Source organism: Gopherus evgoodei, chromosome 3 (genome assembly GCF_007399415.2).
Source record: "Gopherus evgoodei ecotype Sinaloan lineage chromosome 3, rGopEvg1_v1.p, whole genome shotgun sequence".
Taxonomy (NCBI): domain Eukaryota; kingdom Metazoa; phylum Chordata; order Testudines; family Testudinidae; genus Gopherus; species Gopherus evgoodei.
The window spans coordinates 105,127,312-105,146,460 of NC_044324.1; the positions used below are offsets into that span (position 1 = coordinate 105,127,312).

Here is a 19,149-nt window from a genome sequence, read left to right on the forward strand (position 1 = left end):
GGGCCCAAGTTTAGGCACCCACATTGGAACGCTTTGGCCTTACTTTCTAAGGATGATTAACACAGTCTGCTGTTTGGTACTCAGGCAGTAGAGCTGTTATAGCAAATTATGTAAAGTCCCCTTTCTGGTGACTTTGGATGAGACTGTCAGCTGAAAGCAAGTATCACTGTGTAGCTGAGGTGGGTTCACAAAAGTGCTCTTTTTTGACTTCCCCTGGTCCCTGGGCTGATCTCATAGACACATGGACTTCAAGGCCAGAAGGAACCATCATGATCATCTGTGACATTCCAGTCCTCTGGTGCTGCTTAGAGCACTCTAAAGATTCCTCGCAATCTCATCTGTGCCAGCTGTTAGTGGCCCAAAAGCTGCATTACTCCAGCCCTTAGCTGGATGAATCTGAAATACTAAGCTCAGATCCATTTAAGTAGATAGCTGGGGCATTTATGAAAAACTGACTGCAGGGTCTCAAATGGCTACCTGTATAAAAACCTAGGTAGATGGTAGCACTACCAGACTCTGAACCAAATTTCTAATTGCTGGGCTGGCTGAGGGACTTTTGAGCTCTGCTCTTTGAAGTGTTAGGTTTAATTTTTAATGATATATAATTTCAGGACTCCATCTTTATAACTGAATTCAACAACAAAAATTTCTTCAAGGCACCCTGACACACACAACTATAATGGCACGAGTCTATCTATCTCTGAACTTTGTCATCCATAGGCTTCCAATTTAAAGAAAACAGTCATATAATAACCTTAGAAAAATGACAGGGTTAATAGTGGAAAGAGAACTGAATGAAAATATGTTAAGCGAAGATTTACTATAGAATATCCTCTTACTCAGTTTATATAGCCTTGTAAGCAATTTTTGACAGAACTATTAGATCTGTCACCAAAAAAAACCACCTTTGATATATATTGATGCAATTTCTTTTTAGCCTTACAGTTACAGTGGAAATATTAAGTTCCCTACTTTTTTATAATTAACTACAGTGCTGCTATTTTCTTCCATAATTGGTACACTTATCAGTGTGATTCCTACTGTTTGAATGATTTGCCTCATCCCCTCTATATTTTGTAACTGACTGACCCCCCATAGTTATTTTACTAGAAGTCTGCACAGTTTATTTTCTTTTTACAACTGTTTTGCCATTCTCATTTTACTGTTTTTTCAGCTGATGAAAATAAGAGCTCTCTGTTATGAATGAACATTTTCCCATTGTTAGACAGTTAATAATAATGCTTTAGGCAGGTATTTTGTTGATACTGTTACTGGATTCCACAAAGACCTGCACAGTGTCACAGATGGATCTCATTTATATAAATTAATAGTTAAAGTAATTTTAAAGTAATTTAGTAATAGTAATAGTTAAAGTAATTTAGGGGGACTGGGATTTTGTGAAACTTGCAAGACAGGTTGGTCTTTTAGTCACGTCATTGCAATTACAATTAGCACGTTACGCCTTGCTTCTTTGGGAATTCTTCTGACATGCAGTGTTTCTGAAAATGTGGTGTATAATATTGTGAACAAGGCTTGCAGAATCCTGGGTAATTTAAGAACTGTGATTGTCTAGCTTGGTCCATGGCTCTCTTAAGCAAAATTCTAAGCAAAAATCAGGATGGGCTATCAATCTGATATACTGTACCGTACTAACCTGTCTCCAGAGAGGAGGAATTACAGTGGTCACCATTAAATCTAGAATTTTAAAAGGAACATAAAACTCAGTGGGATTGGGATGCCAAACTCCCTTAGATTCCTTTAAAAATTCCAGGCTAAGAAGTCAGCATTTGTTAATAGACAACATATAGTTGCACTTTCCTGATATAAATTGGGGGAAAATGTGGTATCTGTTATCACTATGTGGCAGTGATTGGCAAATGCCATCCTTTTAATGGTGATGTATGTATTTGGTAACTTTTTAGCAAGGTCTTATTGTATTTTGGTTCTTGAATGCCTTTGTGGACAGGGAAATACCGCCAATAAATTGTATCACCTAAAAAATTGCAGTGAACTAAAATTAATTATTCAGCTAGCATTTAATTTCAAACACAGATATTAACTTTTAAATTAACTAAAAGTGTCGTTGACAAAAACACCTAATTCAGTTGATCCACCGTGTCTTATAAACTGAGTAAATATTCACCAACAGATTTTGGGGTGAAGGGGAGTTGCAAATTCATATAGAAGCAGCCAGAGGAGTGCACCTGCCACCAGTCTGGGGTCCCAGCCGCCGGCCCCGCTTCACTCAGCCGGCCGCGCATGCTGAGCGGTGCCGGTGGCTGTGACCCTGGCTGGCAGCTGCGTGCCAGGCAAAATCAGCTCACGTGCCAAAGGTGGCACGCATGCCATAGGTTGCCGACCCCTGGGCTAACCCTTGGGCTATAGGTCATTCTGGGGTGGTTTTCCCTCAGTGTGTCCTGTTGAAGCTGTTCCACTTTGGCCCAATGACTATTCAAGGGTTTCGGAGAGAGAGAGAGAGACTATATAGCCTGGTGGTTAGAGCACTCTCAGATTCTGATCCATGCTCCAATTAATATTTATTTATACCAAATGGGAACAACTTCAGCAGGAGAGATTGAGTGGGTCCCATCCTAGAATATCTAGTAGTCTGATGATTAGGTCAGTGACCTGGGAAGGGGGAGACGTAGGTTTCTGTTCCCACTCCAAAGCAGAGATTCAGACCTGGAATTCCCACATCAAGGGTGAGTGCCTGAACCACCAGACAACTGGATATTGGGGGTGTGGTGGGGTGAGGGCTGGCAAACAACAAACTCCTCAGTTTTTGTGAATCGTGCCTATCCCTTGTGAATCTATCCTGAAAAATCTAAATATTTCATTATGATAGTGTCTAAATGAACCAGTTCAACATTTCGAGGGGAAAAATAGTCATTTATTTATGTTTTGACTAAAACTATTTGCCAAAATCAGCACAGCTGTGGAAATCAGTTAACCAAATCAGTTGATCCAATATGCATTTTTTTCATTGAAAAAGTTTCAGCTGAAAATATTTTGCTGAGCTCAAGTATTAAACCTGCCACCGAAGAAGTACAGCATTTACTAGTGTATATGACAAAATGTTTTGTGCTGTTTCTGCTGCAAACGCAACATCCCTGTGAACAGGTCTGGTATCTCAGCAGAATTACCCATATGAATATTTTAGCTAACTGCATATAACTCAGTGGACTGTCAGTGAGAAATGCTGCTTTCACTAAAATCAAAGGGTGAAACATCAAAAACACATTTCATTATAATGCTGAGTGAACTAGTTTCAAACTCAGGACAATTTTCTTGTTTTGGGGAGGGAACGTGTCGTCTTATTTGTTTTTTCTGACCTGTTCTAATCTATGCATTCTGATGCTTTTAAATCCTAGGTTTGTGTGCTGGAGAGGCAGATATTTGACTTCCTTGGTTATCAGTGGGCACCGATCCTGGCAAATTTTGTGCACATTATTATAGTCATACTTGGCTTATTTGGAACAATCCAGTATAGACCTCGCTACATAACAGGAGTGAGTATCATTTACGTTTTTTTTTCTGAGTGTCATAAAAATGGGAGAGATGGATGTGCAAACTTTACTCTTTTGCTTAGGAATTACATATACATCTCACCCTTGTTTAACCTGCGTATGTATTTTACAACTGTAACATTGTTATGGTTCACCTACCATTATTAAATAGCACCATGCAACAGCAGCTGATAATCAATCTCACAAAATATATGAATATAGCATAAGACTTAATAAGTTCACATTTGTAAAGTACTTTGGAATCCCCAAAGAAGAGATGATATAGAAGCACAAACTATTATACACACTGGACATTACCTGTTGATCATTGAATTACTGTAATTTGTATTGACTGTTTCTTATTAACCTATGTTGTTTAGAATGCCAAAAATATGCCTGCTTCTTACAAATAAGACAGTATTGTGGGTGTGTGAGGAGAGGGAGGCGAGGAAGTGACAAGACAAGAGTAAAAAAAAGATAGTATGTGACTCTCAGGAGTTGACCTGATTTTTTTTTTTCTCTTCATCCATCCGCCCTTTAACCTATCTGTATACACACAAACAAATTGGGCTTTGTTGTACTCTCAAACACATTACAATTTTAAGTAGATTTTAGTTTTACATTTTTAGCATTTTGTTTTAAAAAAAGAATGATATAAAAAGTTTAAATCTCAAAAACGTTGCTCAGAATGCCTTTATCTCAAAATAATTCCATAATAAAACCAATACTAATTCAACAGTACAGTGTAGATTTTTCACCAACACAAATGCAAATCATGAAATCCCGAAGCTGCTGTTTCATCATGAACAGTAATTCAGCTTTCAGGCATATGCTTGTTTGTCTGATTTGTGTTGGTCACTATGGGATGAACTGTGGCTTTGCCATAAGCCTGTTTTGGAGTTAGTGTATTGTTGAGACGCTCCTGGATCAGCCCAAGAGTGAGATTGTAATTCCCCCTGCTGCTCCAGGGAGGGAAAGGAGTAAGTTGTGTTGGGTCTGTACCTGGCTCTGAAGAGCTGGCATCCCCTCTTACACTGTTACATAAGATGTGGGTAACTGGTCCATGAGATAAGGGATCATGATGTTCTCCTTATGTCCTTGTAGTCCCTGAGCCACAGGTTAATCCTATGGTATTAATGTTAATGAATGAATATTGCTATGTGTAGGAATGAAAATGTGCTTCTATATATATGCAATGGTGCTGTAGCCATGTCGGTCCCAGGATATTAGAGGAACAAGATGGGAGAGGTAATCCTTTTTTATTGGACCAGCTTCTGTTGGTGAGAGAGAGAAGCTTTGGGTCTGAAGAAGAGCTCTGTGTAAGCTTGAAAGCCTGTCTCTTTCCCCAACAGAAGTTGGTCCAATAAAATATGTTCTTGCCCGCACCTTGTATCTATATCCTGAGATCTACACAACTGCAACAACACTGCAAACATCTTATATATATGGAAAGTGTATGTGTAAATAATATACGCATGCACATATTTAATAATGTTGCCAGCTCTCATGATTTTATCACAGGTTTCATATTTGGAGTTTTTCATCAAGTCTCACCTTCTGTAAGTCTGTGATTATGTGAGAATCACAGCTTTCCTTTTCTGCAAAAAAGTCAGTTTCTAGGCCTTATGGTTGTGGGGGGAAAAAAGCTTGAAAACAGGACTCAAGTGCACCGTAAAGACTAAGAAACCATAAGGCAAATAGAAAGAACATAACACTGATTTTTTAAAAGCATCTGAGGAAGTGAGTATTCACCCACGAAAGCTCATGCTCCAAAACATCTGTTAGTCTGTAAGGTGCCACAGGATTCTTTGCTGCTTTTACAGATCCAGACTAACATGACTACCCCTCTGATACTGATTTTTTAAATTCTTATGATTTACATTTTCAGTCAGCTCTGAAGAAAAGAAAACACCCACTTTCACACCTGGAGACATTAAAAGGGGAAATTTTTGCTTTTAAAAAAGTATTACCTTTGGGTTCAAAACCACTCCAAGAAATTTAAGCACAATTTTTTTTCTGAAAATACCAGAAAATAGGGGCGTATTCTTAAAAGGGCCACTTCAATAGGGGAAGGCACAGTTTTCTGCTAGAACCATGACTATACCCAAAATCAGAATGAATTCAAATTCTAGTCATAAAGTAGACTTTAAACTCCTGGGCTGATGCCATTCCTGCCACTCTTTCCTGCTCATTGTCTCATATGCCCTCTCTTAGAGTTGCCCCCGACTTTAAGACAAAGAGTAAAGGGCCTTGTGACCTGGCATCCATAGTCTAGAACTGAAGTTCCACACATACAGCAGGTTCCTGATGCTGCTGCACCCCTGCAGTTGGACAGTAGTGGGCAGCAAATAGCCTGATTGTCCCAAAGGACATCTAACAAAGGGAAACAATCCCTCTGTTCCTGCAGCAGCTGCATAGAGACCACTTTCCTCTTAGTGCTGTTACAAGAAATCACACTAGGAATTAGAAGTTGCCCCAGCTATCACAAAGTTGCTAGGAGACCACAAACTCATGAGCATCTATTACCCTCCAGTCAGCTTGTCCGCTGAATGTAGTGGTATAATGCATGTTTCACTTCAGTTGCTGCTCTGTCTAGAATGAGTGTGTCTGAGGATGGGAGTAGACTGATTCCTGCCCATCCTGGTTTTCAGGGGTCCATACCATGTATTCCATTGAAGCTAGGAGATTCAGGGAATTTCCATCTGAAGAATCAGAAGGTGGGTGCTCAGTTCCAGGAGAGCACAGTCTTCTGGGCCTGGGGACTGTATCAATGAGATTTGCTTATTTCCAGGGGTGTGGGTAGGGGTCTGTAAAACTCAGACTGCCAAGAGAATATGCAAGGGTTAGGACAGCCATCTTCTGTGAATATACCCTGCATCATCCCTACTCCTCAGTCATATCAGTATCTGTAATATTTCTTGCTTCTACAACACTAAATACATTTTAATTTTATATAACATTCTTCATAAAGGGTATTACACATTTTCTAGAGACAGTGAATCACAGGTTAAAGAGAACAGAAGGGCTTTAAGGAGAGATTTAAAGAATAAGTTAATGTCTCAGAGGGATGTGGAAATGAGTTCCTCACAGATGTGACACAACAAGTGAATGAGTGACCTTGAACTCTGGAGAATCACACGAAGCAGAGAGAGAGAGCACGATAGCAGGCCAAAACTGGCATTCTGGGGGAGAGGTGAATATACTGTCAGATCTTGGGAGATTTTAATTGAAATGGGAGATGGTAGAGGCAAACAGAGAAGATGGTTAAGGTACTATTGCAGAAAAGAATAGTATGGCTGAAATTTAGAGAGCAGATATTAGAGGTCTATCAGTGTTCGGAAGTGACATGATGGAGATGTGAATGTGTTTTTAACAGAGCCATCAGTGGGGACTGGCAGTATTGATGTCTGGGGCTTTGCCTAACCAAGGGGCCTGGGAAAGAGCTGATCAATCTCTTCCTCATCCTGGTGTGAGCCACACATATAAGCTCAATCTCTTCCACTCCACTTAGGATACTTCCTGCAGAGCAGATTCAGAATGCACTTATGTGTGCAGTCACATTTCCTGCTCTACTGCTGGTTTGAAATGCAAGAAGAAGGAGAAAGCTGCTGAACACATTGATGGTGTCTGGCTCCTGCTCTGCAGAAAAGTTCAGCATCTGTATTCATCCTTTTTCCTGCCTGTCATGGTATAATCCCCCACTCTGAACCTTAGCGTCCAAAAGATGGGGTACCAGCATGAATTCCTCTAAGCTCAATTACCTGCTTAGTACTTGTAGCGCTGCCACCAACCAGGAATTCCAGTGCCTGGTACAGTCTGGTCCCCCCAAAACCTTGCCCAGGGACCCCCAAGACCCAGACCCTCTGGATCTTAACACAAGGAAAGTAAACCCCTTCCCTCACCGTTGCCTCTCCCAGGCTTCCCCTCCCTGGGTTACCCTGGAAGATCACTGTGATTCAAACTCCTTGAATCTTGAAACAGAGGAAAATTCACCTTTCCCCCTTCTTCCCCCCCACCAGACTCTCTCTGAGAGAGAAAGTAATCCTAACACAGAGAGAAAATTAACCTTTCTCTCCCCCAATTCCCTGGTGAATCCAGACCCAGTCCCCTGGGGACTCACCAGAATAAAAAAAACAATCAGGTTCTTAACAAGAAAAGCTTTTAATTAAAGAAAGAAAAAACAGTAAAAAATATCTTTGTAAATTTAAGATGGAATATGTTACAGGGTCTTTCAGCTATAGACACTGGGAATACCCTCCCAGCCTAAGTATACAAATACAAATTAAAATCCTTTCAGCAAAATACATATTTGAACTCCTCCCAGCCAAATACACATTTGCAAATAAAGAAAACAAACATAAGCCTAACTCGCCTTATCACCTAGTACTTACTATTTTGTATTTATAAGAACCTGTATCAGGGAGATTGGAGAGAAACCTGGAGAGAAACCTGGTTGCACGTCTGGTCACTCTCAGAACCCAGAGAGAACAACAACCAAATTCTAACAGCACACACAAAAACTTCCCTCCCTCAATATTTGAAAGTATCCTGTCCCCTGATTGGTCCTCTGGTCAGGTGACAGCCAGGCTCACTGATCTTGTTAACCCTTTACAGGCAAAAGAGACATGAAGTACTTCTGTTCTATTAACTCTTAACTATCCGTTTATGACACTCCCCTTCCAGGAGTTTTGAATATGAGGGGCAAGGAATGTAAATATTTGCACTAAGTTCGATTGCTGTCTCCTGACAAAGAAGGTGAAAACATTTAGGGAAACCCCTAGTCTGTAGGGATGATGGTTTGGTAAAATTGAACTCTGTGTTGCTCTTTTTGCCATGGGAAGAAGGTACAAGGAAGGTAAAATGGAGTGATGTGAAGGAATGAAGGAGAGTTTGGGGATGGGAAATGTGTATAGGGGAATTTGTGAAGAGAGACCACTGGGTGTCAATCTCACGTAGAAACAGATGTCAGCTGCCACTTTGGAGCTTTTGTTCTGTTGGTGTTGGTAAATTCAATTCTTCTAGACTAGAGCTTGTTCCAAGGAATGTAAATCCTGGATGTGTGCTTGATAGAAAAGACCAAGATAAAGGAGAATTTTGGCAGTATTTTGGAGGTGGTAATTGGCAGCCTTTCAGATGAGGGAGGCGGAGGATTTTCAGGAGGAGGGCAAGGAAATGGATTAAAGCAGTGGTTCTCAAACTTTTTTTTGTGTGGCCCACTTGAAAATTGCTGAGGGTCTCGGCAGTCCACTTAATGATCTTTCCATATATTGTTTGTACCGTTAGCTAACTGTTGTAAAACGCTTTGGATAAAAGCGCTATATAAAAAAACTTAATAATAATTGTTTTTTGATCTACAAATAAAAGCACACAACTTATATTTTAATATCAGTAGTCTTACCTTTCTAATGTGATGGATGTGCCCTCAAGCTGGGGCTGGGAAGGTGGGGGAGGTCTCCCCTGCCACAGCAGCCACAGAGCTGAGGCTGGGAAGGAGTGGGGGGATCTGTCCCTGGAAGCTGCAGCCCTGGAGCTGGGGAAAATCATCTATTTCTCTGTTCTCCGCAGCCCTGAACATCCCAAATTCCCCCCATCCTCTCTTTTCACTCTACCTACCCCTTATTCCCCCCAAGGCCACCACCTAACCTTACATGTGAATCTTCTCCAGGGCCAAGGCACCTAATGAGTGGAACCACACCTGCGCAGCTCCACTCATCAGGTGGGTGGTCCTTCATTCTCATGTGTGCAGCCGCCCAGGTGCGCACCTTACAAGGAACTTTCCACGGACCACAGTTTGAGACTCTCTGGATTAAAGGTTTGAATAAGATTGCTGATCTTCGGAGTGAAGAAAAGATCTGATATAAGAGACATGAGACAAGAAGACCTCTTTAACCAGAAGAGGGATTTTGTTTTTTAAGCCTGCAGTAGTAGGGAACTATAATGTAACTAAGCAGATTTTAAAAATTACATCTTACCGAATTTTAAATTTAATAATAGATATAGATTGTATGTGATACAAACATACAAAAAGGATAAGAAACAATGTAATGTTGCCATAGTTTAATGTATTCTATTGTATCCCTCTATTAGGGATAACAATAAGAAAAAATAACAGTAAACATTAATGGAGACTCATATAGACCTCTGAAAGTACTAAAGAGCATAATATGCTGGAGAAAGAGCAAAGATCTCAATTTACCACAACACAAATTTGCAGTCAGTTAAAGGAGGACGAATCTTGTATAGTTTAATACTTGGCCGCATTAAGTCGTGGAGAAAAGGACAGATTATCATTGGTACATTACTTAACATGTAATTGCTGATATGTATTAAAAGAGCGAGAGAGAGGCAATTAGCTTATGTCTGAGCTTCTTACAGCTTCATCAATCTGCCAGACCATTAGCCCCCAGAGAGTATAGCTGAGCTAATCCATGCCTCCTTTAAAGCAAAGAATTGCCAATTGCCCATAGCCTTGCAGGTAGACCAATTCAATGCCATATAGTGAATTTATCCCAGAATCTGCCAAGATTTCAGGAAATATTTCAATAATATGTTGAACTACACATGACAACTTAGTACCCACTGTACTTTTAAAAATGTTCATGGTGATGCATAAAAATGTGCAGAAGCTCATCTATAACATGCATCTATCAGGATATTGTCAAATAGTTCAGCTACAAATCAGCTGTACCACAGAAATGCTTAAACGTAAGCCAGTAACAAATAGGAATAATAGTGAGTCTCAAGAGTTCTGGATTACCCTGTTCTCTGCTACCTTTTTCATTTTGAAATTTAGGTTCTGTGTATTCAGTGAGTTAGGAGTCATCAGTATTGGTTTTGGTAAAAGAATTTCAGTGATTTTTTTTTAACTTCCAAATATCTTATAACAGAAAATAACACAATTGACTGCCAGTGCTTTTCCCAAGAAAAGCTATTTACTCACAGTATGAGAAAAGCTTCATATTTTCAGCATTTTCTAGTAACATTTTTTGTGAGGTTAAGTCTTGCCTTATTGACCCCATCCAATTTGCTTTCCAGGGATTTGTTTTCTTTAAAATAAGGCAGTACATATCTTCAAGCCCTGCAGAGAAATTATCCAAGAAAGATATTTCCACTCTTACATTCTGTATACTTTTGGGGAAGGATACGCCTTTATGATCAGTGTAACTAAGAGAAGGCTGCAAGGGAATGAAGTTCTGACCAGGTTGTGGAGCTTGATATTCTTGAGGTTCAGGAACTTCGTATCCTAGCCAGAGGCACTCACTTGGTGGCTCCTTGAGAAGTTCTCGTCTAGATTACGATCCTTTAAGGCAAAACTTTCAGCAGTTCACTTTACTATTTATGATATGCTGCAGCTCCAAATCATAACATGAGTTAAGGGTATTACAGTCTCAGAGAATCATCTGGTTCATATATTGCAAGTAGAGGTAAACAAATTGTATCTATAAAGAAGCACTTGCTCACACAGTTTCCCAGTTTGAAAGCACAAATGCTAATTTGTTTTTGCAAATAATAGGCTTTTGCACACACAATTTGAAGCCCCTGTTGCTGTTGGTAACAGTTATGGAAGTGTGGGACCTGAACACTTTTTAAACATATTGCCTAAGAACAGATAATGATTTTCTTGAACTTCTCATTCTTTGAAATTATTTCCCATAAATATTTGTGACTGTTTGCTTTGTAGAGGAGCAATGTCTTCTGACACTTGCTATTTGATTTGTTAATCAGTCTTGATTGGAAACATAAGTTATATGTTCTCCCCCCAGCCCCTCCCCCACCCTAATTAGAAGATCATAATTCTCAGATACAGGCTTCAGGTACAAAAACATTTTAAAAATACAAAATCCTCTTTCTGCAAATATTAGCCAATATCTGCATCAAATTGACTGTTTCTTTAAACATCCTGCCAATGTCTTCATTTGCTAAAAGATCTGTTGAAATTAAAACACAAGGGAAGTAAGCACAACTGAAGTGAACCCATTTAAAATTTTGAATTAGTAGTTGTAAGAAACATTTTGCAGTATTCACATAGTTCTTGCTGTGTGATTGGCTTTAGTCAGATTGGAAATATTAGGAGACTAGCCTTTTAGTTTGTGTTTTTATACCTGTACTTACTGTCCTGGAAGGAAGAAACCAAAAAGTACATGATCACGGATGTACATTAGAGAGAAATAATAAGGTGTCAGATAAAAAGTGAAATACGTGCACAATAAGGGTGCTGTAAATATCTATATACCAACACAAGAAGCTGAAAAGGCTAAACTAGGGGATCTTGGAGGCCTGGCAATAGAAAAAAATTTTGATGTAAAAAGTTCTGAAAAATGGTGGAATGCCAAAAGTCAGTGGAATACTGTGTCACTGGTGTGTACATTATACAAGGAAGACCCATTTGGGTGTAGAAGTTCGGGAGCAGCATTATACCTAACAGATATCATAAAATCTAATGAGAGGGATTATCTGAGTGGAGAGTCCCATACAATAGAATATATATAGCTACAAATCCCAGATTATAAGAATACAAATATACTAGTAGATTTATACTGCTAACTTTTTAACCAGAAAGATGATATTGAGTGTGCAATGGAGAACAAGATCAGAGGCAGCAAATCTGTAATAATGGGCTACTTTAACTACCTGCCCTCTGATCAAATGTCATGTCAGGGCAAGGTTTAGAGAAGCAAATTTTCAATATTTTAAGAAATTGCTTCTTGGAACAGTTAGTTCAAAATCAAACAAAAGCAGAATCTACTTTCAACTTAGTTCAAAGTAATGCACAGGAGTTGGTTAAAAAAGTAACTGTACTGAGTCAAGAACTAATAGTGACTACTGAATGATTAAGTTCACCACCCTGTGGAGTGGGATCTTACCAAATACTGTCACTGACACTAAACTTCAGAAGTAGGGATTTTAAAAAAAATTATGAGGAATTAAATGACCCTAAAGTCAAAAGTGAGGAATAAGCATAGGGCAACTTAATCATAGCACAATAGAGTCCCAGAAAGCATCCATATTGCTAAATGGAAAAGGAGACAGAGGGAAACAGTATGATTACATGCAAGGGTGCCACAAAGGGTGGTGGATTCAGAGGGATGAAGTGACTCCCCCCTAACACATTTGGTAAAATGTTGTCTCCTGACTGGTAGTGCTTCTGCAGCCTCAGAGGCAGTACATTGCTGAGCCCACAGGTCTCCTCCCCTTCCGCATGGAGAATGTCAGTGGTGGAGGAGTTTGGACAGCCAGTGGGGGCGGCCCTAGCGCTCCGGAGCTCCCCAAGTGCTGTCCATGGTGGGAGGGGAGATGCTGAGGAGCTGGCTCTGGAGGTGCTGGTGCTGTGGGGGCAGGGAGTGGTAGCCTGAGAAATAGTATTGCCACTGCCAAGCCTTTTTTACTGTGCAGGCCTTACCCAGGAGCCTGAGCACTGTTGCTGTCTCCCAGTTACACCTGAGGTGACATGGGGTGATGTGAGGCTGGCTCAGTACAAGATGTCTGGCCGGAGCAAAGGGCCAGCCTAGCTGCAGAGTGCACTAGCACAAAATGGAGGATGGCACACAAAAGCACCAAACCCACCCAGCAATTCAACTTCATGGCTCAGGATCAAATCTGGAAGGGCCTATCCCCTCCCTGCACCCTTTCCCCTGGGTGTCTACATCAATCTCCTCCATCTACCACTTCATACTATTTGATAAAATTTTGGGAAACATTCGGTAAATTTTTTTAAACATCAGCCTGATATGCCTGCTTTAGACCCCAATCAGTGCCTCAGGTGAGATGGCAAGGTGCTAGAGAGTACTGGAGCCAAACATGAATCCTTATGGAAATTCAAAGTTGGTAGAGCCATTAAACAGGAACAGAAACTGTGGAAATTCACATATAAGATGGAATTTGTGTCAGCTGAAAGGGAATTTAAAGATCAAATAGGCCAAATGCATGTGGCTCTTCAGGAAATCCAGCACTGTAGTGGGGGCTGATAATCATTCCTGTCCCCACACTTTCCACAGGATGTGATCATAATGGAAGATACTTCACTGCTGCTAGTGAGCAGGGAATCAAGGGAGGGTCTTTTCCAAGCCTGCGGCTTCCTCCCTAGTGCCTATGCAGCTCGCCTGTGTGCAGCAGTGGTCCCCCTCCCCCCTCCCCCCCTGTCCACGCACACTGATGGCAGAGTGGTGCAGGAAAGTTACTGTTAGTGGGGAAGAAACAAACCAACTCTGCTGAAGAACCTACTGCAGCGGATTGCCCAGTATGTCCAAGAGAGTTTCCTGGAGATCTCTGAGGGTGATTCCTGTGAAGTGAGGGACTCAATCAACAGCCTGTTCCACCGCTTAGACTACAAGCCTGCTTTCTGCAACCCTACTGCCCCCAACAACTCACTTCAGCAATTCCCAAAATCAGATCCACTTACCAGGGGCCTCCTTTCCTGTTTGCACTTTGCCAAGATCTGACAGCTGTGACTGGGTAGGCTCCTCCAGGGTAGAAAAGAGCTCCTGACTGCATGGATCTCTGGCCTCAGAGTCCTCTTCTGCCTCTGGGTCCCCCTCTCCCTCCACATCCTCATCCACTCTCGACAGGCATGCAAGCTACCAAAGTATCCACAGGAGCTGTCCAGCTCTTCGTAGAACCAGCAGCTCGTGGGCACAGCACTGGAGAGGCAGTTTGCCTCCCGTGCCTTGTAGTGAGCATTCTGCAGCTCCTTCACTTTGACCCTGCACTGCCGTGTGTCCTGGTCATGGCCCCTTTCTGTCATGCATCGTGAAATCTGTCCATAGGTATCATAATTCCTATGGGTAGAGTGCAGCTGGGACTGGACAGCCTCCTCTCCTCAAATGTCGATGAGATCCAGCAGCTTGGCATTACTCCAAGGGGGGGATCATCTGGTAAGTGGAGCAGGCATGGCCATCTGGAAAGATGCACTTAGACCACTGCACACATCACCAACAAAACAGGAAGGGGACTTTCAAATTTGCAAAGGAATTTACGGAGTGAGAATGATAGTTGGTCACCTGAGGGCAGGGCAGTAGAGTTCAAACGGATGACCAGAGAGGTGAGAACAGGCATTGTGGCACACCTCCCAGAGGCCAATTGCAGTGCTGTAATCACCACATGTCTATACTGGCACCACAGCGCTGTATCCTATGCCTCTCGTTGGGGTAGTTTTTTTAAAGTGCTACAGTTGCGCAATTTCTGTGCACTAAGTGGCTTGGCAGTGTGTGCACCTTGGGAGTTACAGCACAGAAAGCTGCTTTACTGTGCAGAAACTTACCAGTGTAGACAGGGCCTAAGTGAAGCATTGGTCTTTTATGGTAGAGTAATTACTGCACAGGAGCACTTTCATGTAACTCCTTCTTTGTCATGAATATCAGCATGCATTCTCCTTGGCGTCAGTTGTTCTATGTCTTCATGATTATCAGCATTCCTTATTTAAAAGAATTCCTACTGAGTAGTTTTGGTTGAGGAGGCCTGTTGATTGCCCAGCTGTCTCCTTGTTAAAGAGATTCTTTGTTCTGGTCATTTTTTACTTAATCATGCCTGCAGGTCTCATCAGTGATTTGTGAAATACCTGTATATTCATAATCCCTGGCACCAGAGCATGTTATCACTGCTGTAGAGCTGAATAATTTCTTGTTTAAATTCTTATCAGTAATCCACTACATCCAAATGGGGCAGGGTGTTTTTTTTCATTTATTTTCTTTGCATATTTTGTCCTTTGACTGCTGGACACTACATCACTAAATGACCACTGTAAAGTTTGCTGTGTTCATTATTTTATTTTGAGAGTAATATTTATTTTTGATACATGCAGGGAAAAAATAGTATGTGCATGTGTGACAATATCCTTTGGAAGTGAAACAATTGTGAAAGACATTTTACTTCTCAGCACAGTTACTCTGGGCCTAAAAATACATTTTGTAATATAGTATTTTTTTTTGTTGCATAAATGTTACATTTTAGAGTACTACAGATTTAAATGTTCTTCCGTTTTCATTTAAAGGAACAGTGTTAATAGTTTTCTTTTACAGTAGCTCCAATTCTAAATTTTTAAGCAGAGAAAAAGAGTTTATGCAAATTAGCTAGTAAGCCCCATTGTCATAGCTGTACAGATGTAATTAATCCAAGTTATGAGTACAAGAACTGATGAATGAATGCATACATGCCCTCTCATTAAACTTCTGGGATTATAGAGAACAATAAGAGAGAGAAGTGCACAAGTTCTCTAATGGTAGAAAAAATTATACTATATACTCTTACATCAATTTAGAACTCATAAGCTGCTCCTTTCATCTGACAAAAAAGCCACAGAGCTAATCCATATTTAGATTATATGGAGCCTTTGATTTTGGCTTCTCTTTCTGGTGACTTTTCTCTGTACCTTGCAGGAAACCCTAGCAGAGTCTCAAATTTTGCCAGCATGGGGCCTGAGCTAAGCCTCTGGCAAAAAAGACCCCAACTGAAGGAGTTACTTGCTGTATATTATGGCAGAATGTGTCTGTATTGCGTGCAAAGAAACAGAAAAAAAGAGGTAACGTGAACTAAGTATCTTCAGTTCTCTCTGCTTGCCTGTGCAGTAGAACCTGATTTTAATACTGTTTTGAACAAAGCCTAAGAGCAAAAAAATTTTTGCTACTTGCAAAATTGTTTAGCTAAGGAGTGATAGAAGGGATATATTTAAAAATGAACGCAGCCTAAGTCCCTTCCTCACACAGCTAGATCCCTCTGAAGTGATCACCTTTTGTCTCAAGCGTTTTTTTCACTGAAAAATGCAGATTCAGGTTGATCAAAACATTCCGCACTTGTCAAATTTGCTGAATTTTTCCATTGGACCCCGCCCCCCCAAATTGAAATGTTTCAATTTTGTTTGATTTCAAACAACTTCTTACTTCAAAATTTACTTCAATTTTATTTTTAAAATGTTAACTCACAAGAAACAAAATGTTTTTATTTGGGTCAAATAAAATATTTCATTCAACCTGAACCAAATTTTGAATTTTTTTCAGTATGCTAAAATTTTTCAGAAACAATTTAAAAAAATCAGCATGTCCAGCAAACCAAAACCTCACTTATTTGTACACTCTGCTCTAAAGCACAAGGGGATAAAATCAGTCTAAGGAAAATTGTGAAAACTCTTTTCTCTTTAATCTAAAGACCTGTCCTACCTTCTTACTCTCACCTTGGGTCTCATGACACAGATACTTCCCAAGAGAACCCAGAATTTAAAGATTGGAAAAGCTCTAATCAGGCAGTTTAAAAGAGGCGCCAGGCTCTCTGGGTCACTGGGTCTTGAAAACTTAATCTAATTGGCCTTCACTCAACAATTATGGTGATAGGCCCTCTAGAAAACTCTAAAATAGACAGATATATGTTCAAGCCTCTTCTTCAACAATAGTTATGTTCGGAGCTTATTTTCATTTATTGAAAATTCATTTCAGCCTCATTTTCTGAGCGTTTTTAACTTTCCACTACAATAAATCCCCTTAAAGACTCTTAGTTAATATTTTACATGGATATAAATTTTTAAAAAAGGGTATTGGAAGATGACAAATTATAATTTGCATCATCTAATGAAGTGCAGCATTGATTTCCAGTAAATTTTATGCATCACCTGTTCAGTACTTGAAGCTTTCCGTTATTTTCACAGTTTAAAGCTTTAATTATGAGATATTTGTAACAGGTTTAATTAGTGCAAAATTCAGCTACATTCATCCTTTCTAAATGCTTTTATCTCATTTCATTGAAGAGTATGCAAATAAAAAAAGCCGTTGAGAATGTCTGTCCTTCATCCTCTTCACAAAAAGATAGACAGCTTTCTATGGAGTCTTGACTGAGTACAGTTCCAGTTTAGAACTGCTAGTAGTTTATAGTGAATATGAATTTTTGTTCTAATTCAAGCTGGAGCATTCCCTGACAGCTGGAAAGATGACAAAATATGATGTTCCTCCACATTCTCCTTCTCTTCCTCTAGATTACATCTTCTGACACATTGCTGTAAATGACAAAAGGGTTCTACTCTAAATATTTTTAACAAACCTTTTATGTTGAAATAATGTCGGATTGTCACTCTGTAACTTAAACTCTATCAGATGCATAGAGCAATGAATTATGTGGTTCTTAGACATACAATGTAAGAGATCAGGGTGAAGATCTATGTCTTTTGGTTCTGTGCCTTACACTGTTGCAAGAAGTATTGAAATTTTCTCATAATGGCCATAGCTCTGGCCATCTAGGGATAACTAAAAGTTATGCAAGATTTAAGTTATGTTCTACTGCCCTGGGATGGCCTCTAATATTAAGAACTAGGTGTTCACCTGTAACCTATGTAATCAAAAGATTACCTACAGAAATAGCTTCAATCCTTGTTACTACGCTTATGGATTTGTGTCATGGTAAAAATGCCCAAATGCCCCACAAATCCAGAGGGAAAATAGTATATATTTGTTATGGGTGGTTGTTTTACAAAATGACGTAAAGCTGTGCCAGTGACTGGCCAAGTCATGACTCAGCCTTTCCTCTCAGGCTTGGGTTATGTATAGGATACCCTAGAAACTGTTCGCTGTCCAGGGGAGAAACTTTGAATCACAGCTACTTGACAGTGTATTGAAATTCTTAAAAACCCAAAGGCTATGAAATTCTATGTGTCTTCCACATGGGATGAGCTTGTTGAGTTTCTCAAGCACACTCTTTGATAACTGCTGAGACGCAGTAAATAATCAAGAAGATGACTGAGGCCTGTGGCTACAAACAGAATTGTAGGCCAAAAACAGTATTATAGAGGAAAACCTAGTACTGTACTTTGTCAGACCATTTATTTCAGTTACTCCTCAGATAATAACTAACTCTTGTGCTGACCTGCAGCAGAAGCTATGTGATCTCTAGGATGGTGTCATGGTATAATTCCCCACTCTGAACCTTAGCGTCCAAAAGATGGGGGGTACCAGCATGAATTCCTCTAAGCTCAATTACCAGCTTAGTACTTGTAGTGCTGCCACCAACCAGGAATTCCAGTGCCTGGTACAGTCTGGTCCCCCCAAAACCTTGCCCTGGGACCCCCAAGACCCAGACCCTCTGGATCTTAACACAAGGAAAGTAAACCCTTTCCCTCACCGTTGCCTTTCCCAGGCTTCCCTCTCTGAGTTACCCTGGAAGATCACTGTGATTCAAACTCCTTGAATCTTAAAACAGAGAGGAAAATTCACCTTCCCCCCTCCTTCTCTCTCCCCCTCCCAGACTCTCCCTGAGAGAGAAAGTAATCCTAACACAGAGAGAAATTAACCTTTCTCTCCCCCTTCCCTCCTTTCTCCCCACCAATTCCCTGGTGAATCCAGACCCAGTACCCTGGGGTCTCACCAGAATAAAGAAACAATCAGGTTCTTAAACAAGAAAAGCTTTTAATTAAAGAAATTAAAAAACAGTAAAAATTATCTTTGTAAATTTAAGATGGAATATGTTACAGGGTCTTTCAGCTATAGACACTGGGAATACCCTCCCAACCTAAGTATACAAGTACAAATTAAAATCCTTCTAGCCAAATACACATTTGAACTCCTTCCAGCCAAATACACATTTGCAAATAAAGAAAACAAGCATAAGCCTAACTCGCTTTATCTACCTAGTTCTTACTATTCTGGACATATAAGAGACTGTATCAGAGAGA

General features: G+C 40.3%; 1 protein-coding gene across 2 annotated transcripts in view; it reads left to right on the plus strand.

Moving 5' to 3' along the window:
* The window catches only part of NKAIN2 (sodium/potassium transporting ATPase interacting 2), an 817,962-nt gene that overhangs the window by 355,806 nt on the left and 443,007 nt on the right, over window positions 1–19,149 (plus strand). For both annotated transcript variants that reach the window (XM_030556223.1, XM_030556222.1), the window contains exon 2: window positions 3,372–3,509. In XM_030556223.1, the coding sequence (XP_030412083.1) occupies window positions 3,372–3,509 (138 nt within the window). The remainder of the gene's footprint in view (window positions 1–3,371; window positions 3,510–19,149) is intronic.